This window comes from Copidosoma floridanum, unplaced genomic scaffold (assembly GCF_036245765.1).
Source record: "Copidosoma floridanum isolate Cflo_tuat_1 unplaced genomic scaffold, Cflo_Japanese_pri ptg000030l, whole genome shotgun sequence".
Lineage (NCBI taxonomy): Eukaryota > Metazoa > Arthropoda > Insecta > Hymenoptera > Encyrtidae > Copidosoma > Copidosoma floridanum.
This window is the reverse complement of record NW_028321907.1, coordinates 34172989-34178619: the sequence shown is the minus strand read 5'-3', so window position 1 is coordinate 34178619 and position 5631 is coordinate 34172989. Positions and strand designations below refer to the sequence as shown.

Genomic DNA, 5631 nt, shown 5'->3' with positions numbered 1-5631 from the left:
TCTTGTCTTAATAGTTTCTTCGCATAGTAAGTTGCAGGCTCAAGCATAGCCTGATAGCTGTCAACCTTGTTCTTATCTTGATATATTCGTATTAGTGTAAAGTCTCTGTACATAATTATCTTAGTTTTGTAACTTCGAGCTGATAGCTAGTTCTCGACTTTTTTTGAGTGTAAATAGTTATTAATATTCGATCTGGTTGTTGCATTTCTTCCTTATCACTATGGATGAATATTATGATAAACAAAATTCGACCTATGAAAAAATCTGTAACTCTTTCGGTAATTTTAAAAGGAAACAAGAAAAGATGACCGCAGGTTAAGTATCTGCTCGATTAGATATGTTGAAGAACTTATTCGAACAGTTAAAACGAATCCATGATGAGATCATTGAATCGGAGGATCTTGATCTAAATCATGCTTATTTCAGATCGAAGTTGTTTGACCTGACCAAGGAGGCTTATTATAGTCAGATTGGAGAGTATCGTGATTTTTTAAGTCGTATAGTCCCGATCAACGATCCTCGGCCATCACCGGCTCCTATAAATCCAAGTATAAATCCGAATCATCTTAGTCTGCCCCGACTAGACCTTCTGGATTTCGACGGTTCATGCGCCAATTGGGAATCTTTCCGCGACCTGTTTAAAGCTTTAGTTTACAACAGGGAGGAGTATCCTCCTGTAGTTAAATTCCAACACTTACGCACCCATGTCAAAGAAGATGCGCTTGATCTGATTAAAAATATCAGTATAGTTGAAGGTAACTATGTCAGGGCTTGGAATACTCTTCTTGAGCATTACAACAGTAATAAGCGCTTAGTAAATAGTTATACTAGTCAGCTGTTGTCTATAGTACCTATAAAGTTGGAATCATTTACAGAAGTAAAACGCTTAAATAAAGAGGTCTTTGGGGCGGTTGATGCTCTCTCGGCTTTTCGGTGAGATTTAGGTAACGGTGACGTTATAGTCGCTTTAGCTGTCAGTAAGTTAAATTCTAGTCTTCGTAAGGAGTGATTTAAACATATTGGCAGTGTGGCAGAGCCTCCAACCCTCGATCAATTAAGATCTTTCTTTCACAATCAGATACAAACTCTTGAGTCATATCAAGATCGTTCCTTCGATCGAGAACCCAAATCTACCTTTAAATCTAAATACTCGTCTCATGCTACTGTTAATGATGAGGTTGTAAAAAATAAAAAACCTTGCCCAGTTTGTGAGGACATTCACCCTCTCTGGAATTGTGACACTTTCCGAAGCATGACTTGGCTTGAAAAACGCGAGATTTTACAAATTCACCGTCGTTGCTTTAATTGTCTGGGTTTTCACTGGATTAAAGACTGTGGTTCTACTCAAACTTGTCAAAAGTGTCAACAAAAACATCATACCCTTCTGCACAAAGAGCAAGAGGAGTCTACTAAGAGTAAAAGGGATAAAGGGATCTCTGGTAAAAAGGCCTCTCTGGCTATTACGGTGGTAAAGGAGTCTGAGTCGTCATCTGATGAGATCTCTTGTAATAATTGTGTAAATAGCTCGTTTCTCAAAACACCAACTGGTGTCTTATTAGCCACTGCCTTAGTCAACTTTCACAACTCACTAGGTGAATTTTTTCAAGTCAGAGCTCTGATTGATCAATGTTCCCAGTGCTCAGTCATTTCGCAGTCTTTCTGCTCTTTATTAGGTTTGCGTGGCTTTAAGATTAACGTGTCCCTGACTGGGGTTAGTAGTCAGACTTCTTTAAATAGCAAAAGAAAGGTCTCACTCCTCTTGGGCTCAACTGTGGATCCAAATTTTAAATTGGAAATAGAAGCTTTGGTCCTCCCACGAGTAACTTCTTACCAGCCCCCCTACTTGTCTAACGACAAAATTGTAGAGCACTTGCACCAGTTGGTCTTAGCTGATCCGCAGTTCACTAAAACTCGCAAAATAGATCTGTTTCTAGGATCAACTGTTCATGCTGTTATTATCAAGGGAGAAGTTGTTAAGGGAAATTCTTTCCAACCCATAGCATCTGATACACAGCTTGGATGGATCGTTACAGGCCCAGTTAAAACTACCACTAAGACAGTAAGAACGTATCTCACTCGTTAAAGTGTTCTGAGGATGACAAAGTTTTCGAAGTTTTGAAACGATTCTGGCAAGTTGAAGAACCCTTCACTTCTGTATTACCTCTGTCGCCTGAAGAGATTCAATGCGAACAGCATTTTGTTGAACATCACGCTTGGAATTCTTCAGGTCGATATGTTGTTTGTTATCCTTTCAAGGACCAACCACCCGAAGTAATTAAAGAAACATCCTTCAAAGCTGCCCAAGCTATGCTCAAATCAATGGAGACTAAACTTAGTAAGAATCATAAGTTTTGCGAACTATATGTCCAATTTATGGAAGAATATCTGGAATCAGGGCATGTGGTCGAAGGATCTTTTGAAAAGGCTAAGTGTTTTTTACCCCATCATGGTGTTATCAAGGAGTCGAGTAGTACTACGAAATTGAGAGTGGTATTTAATGGTTCCTCTCGTTCTTCCTTGTGTCCCTCCTTGAATGAGTACTTGCACACAGGACCTAATCTATTGGTAAATCTGGCTGATCTAATCGCTGATTGGAGAAATTATAGATATGTTTTCACAGCTGACATTGCCAAAATGTTTCGGCAAGTGTCAGTCCATCCAAATGATCAACTCTATCAGGCTATACTGTGGAGAGATAATCAGTCCAAACCTCTGCGTGTTTACTTTCTAACTACTGTAACTTACGGCCTAGCTAGCTCGCCTTATCTGGCTTCTCGAACTCTAAACCAGTTAGCTTTGGATTGCAAGAATGAGTACCCTTTAGCTTCCGAAACTCTTTTGAAATCCAAGTACATGGATAATATTTTGTCCAGAGGTCACAGCTTGGTTGAAAGCATTCAGCGTAGGGACGAATTGTTGAAATTGACTGAATCAGGAGGTTTTCCTCTTCGAAAGTGGAGTGCCAACTCTCCAAAACTGCTAGATGATTTGCCACCCTCTCTGCTCGCAAGTTCATTATTGGAATTTAAAGATTCTGCTATGTCTACTTCAGTTTTGGGTCTTAGCTGGAACCCCCTTCTGGATCTTTTTCAATTTAAGGTGTTGATTGAAACTGAAGTGCCAGTAGATAATTGGACGAAAAGAAAGATTCTCTCTGAGATATCAAAACTTTATGATTCATTGGGTTGGTTAGCTCCTACTGTGATTTCGGTTAAAGCATTCATGCAATCTCTTTGGCTCTTGAAGCTGTCATGGGATGAACCGATTCAAGAGCTCATAGTTCAAGACTGGCTTGTCTGGTATAAGGAACTTCCTGCCTTGAATAAAGTAAAAATTCCACGCTGGAATGGTGTTACCAACGATATGGTTAAATGGGAGTTACACTGCTTCTCCGATGATTCTAAAACAGCGTACGCAGCGGTAATGTATTCTCGAGTAGTGAATAATAACGGTGAGGTCATTGTCGCCTTGCTCTTGTCCAAAACAAAGGTAGCACCACTTAAGACTTTGAGTATTCCTCGACTTGAATTGTGTGCAGCACATGTGGCTGCCAAATTGGTGAATCATTATTTGAACAACAATACTCGTGTTCCTGATTCAGTCCATCTGTGGTCCGATTCTAAAGATGTCTTGTATTGGTTACAGGATGTACCGTCACGGTGGCCCATTTTTGTGGCTAATCGGTGCTCTGACATACACACCTTAGTACCCTCCACTCACTGGCATCATATTTCGACCAAGCTCAATCCCGCAGATGTTGCGTCTCGTGGAATAAAACCAAGCCAATTCGTTGCACTAGAGCATTGGGTGAAGGGACCTTCGTTTCTACAGGAAATTGAACCACTATACCCTTCGTTCAGACTAGATTCTGAATAAGCTACTCGAATGGACGCTCACGCTTGTGTTGCGGTACAAACCAATGATAAAGTCGTTCAAAAACCGTGGTTTTTGTATCACAGGTATTCAACTTTGAAGAATTTTTTAGCTGTTTCAGCTTATGTGTTAAGATTCGTGTTCAAGTGTAGTGTCAAAGCTCAAATAACGAAACTGAACGTCTCAATGTACCCTTATGATATCAAGTGAATAAATTGAGTAAACCAAAATTCCTTGACATTTCGGCTCACTTCCAATCGTCAACTAAAATCTTAGACACTAAAGAAATAAACAATGCAACTCTTTTTTGGGTAAACTATCATCAAGGTTTACATTTTCCAATTGAATTGCGCCTTCTTAATAGTAAGGAGTCGAAGCCTTTTGTTGAGGGAATTTCCCTACCTTCCAATAGTCGAATAGCCAGTTTAAAACCTATGCTGAGCAAGGAACTTCTCCGAGTTGGTGGACGCTTGGCAGCCTCACTTTTAGATGATTCTCTTATTTAGATAAAAAATCCTCTCATCCTGGCCCAGCACGATTATTTCACCAATTTGATTATTAGATCTATCCACGAGGTCACTTTACATGGTGGCTTTCAGTTGACATTGACCACATTGCGAGCTAAATATTGGATAATAAATGGTTGACAATGTGTTTGGTCCTGTGTCAATAGGTGTTTGAAATGTCGTCGCTTCCAAGCCTCCAATTTAACTCAGCAAATGGGTGACCTGCCTGCTGAACGAGTAAGACCAGCTCCAGCTTTCAGTAAAGTCGGTGTGGACTATGCAGGTCCATTTGCCATCAGATTGTCTAAGACTCGAGGAAGGGGGACCACGAAGGGTGATATAGCTGTGTTTATTTGTCTCAGCTCTAAGGCTCTTCATTTAGAAGTGGTCGAGGACTACACTGCTGAGTCCTTTGTTGCAGCCTTTCAACGGATGACAGCTCGGCGCGGGCATTGTTCTGATATTTTTAGCGACTGTGGCACCAATTTTGTGAAGGCTGCAAAGGAATAGGATTTAGCTCTAAAAAACCTATTGAAAGAATCTGAATAAGCTGAAAGTCTAATATCATTAGGAACTAACTGGCAATTTAACCCGCCGCATGCTCCTCACTTTGGAGGTATCTGGGAAGCAGCCGTTAAGTCGGTGAAATTCCATCTTAAACGAATTGTGGGAGAACAAATCTTCACCTTTGTAGAGTTTTGCACTTTACTGTGTAAGATTAAAGCTTGTTAAAACTCTCGCCCTTTGCTTCCATTAACGCTAGATGTCACTGATTTGTTTCCTCTAACCCCGGCACACCTTTTAATCATGAGACCTACGTTTCTGTTGCCCGAGGTAGATACTACCGGTGAACGAGTTCCAACGCTCCATAAATGGAAACTTATCAGTCAACTGGCTCAATCTTTCTGGAAGCTTTGGTCTACCAAATATCTGCAGCGCCTTCAAGCTCGGAAAAAGTGGCCTCACGAGAGACCTTCTGTGCAGGTTGGTGATCTTGTTCTAATTGAGGACTCCCAGTTTCCCCCGGAACAATGGCCACTAGCTTTGATCGTCAGAACTTACTCGGATCCAGACAGTTTAATTCGAGTAGTCAAGTTGAGAACTGCAAATTCCATGTTTACCAGACCCATAGTTAAATTAGTTTTATTACTTACCAGAAAACAGTTGAGAGATAACAAACTCAAATGTGATGAGAACTGTGGCTCGGTTTAAAGATTTCTTATTTATTGTCTAACTATTTTATTAATTACTT

General features: G+C 40.4%; 1 protein-coding gene across 1 annotated transcript; it reads left to right on the top strand.

Moving 5' to 3' along the window:
- The first annotated feature begins 337 nt into the window (after positions 1-337).
- On the top strand, positions 338-4889 carry LOC106644193 (uncharacterized). Its single transcript, XM_089596928.1, has 4 exons — positions 338-933; positions 1027-2038; positions 2086-3659; positions 4547-4889. The coding sequence occupies exons 1-4, from the start codon at positions 338-340 to the stop codon at positions 4887-4889; spliced, it is 3525 nt and encodes a 1174-aa protein (XP_089453054.1).
- The last annotated feature ends 742 nt before the right edge of the window (positions 4890-5631 follow it).

Excerpts from the sequence above, each read along its gene's own strand:
- LOC106644193 (XM_089596928.1), top strand. The coding sequence starts at position 338 with ATGTTGAAGAACTTATTCGAACAGTTAAAACGAATCCATGATGAGATC. Across the intron at positions 934-1,026 it reads GATGCTCTCTCGGCTTTTCG|TGTGGCAGAGCCTCCAACCC; the intron begins GTGAGATTTAGG and ends ACATATTGGCAG. Across the intron at positions 3,660-4,546 it reads TTACAGGATGTACCGTCACG|GTGTTTGAAATGTCGTCGCT; the intron begins GTGGCCCATTTT and ends CTGTGTCAATAG.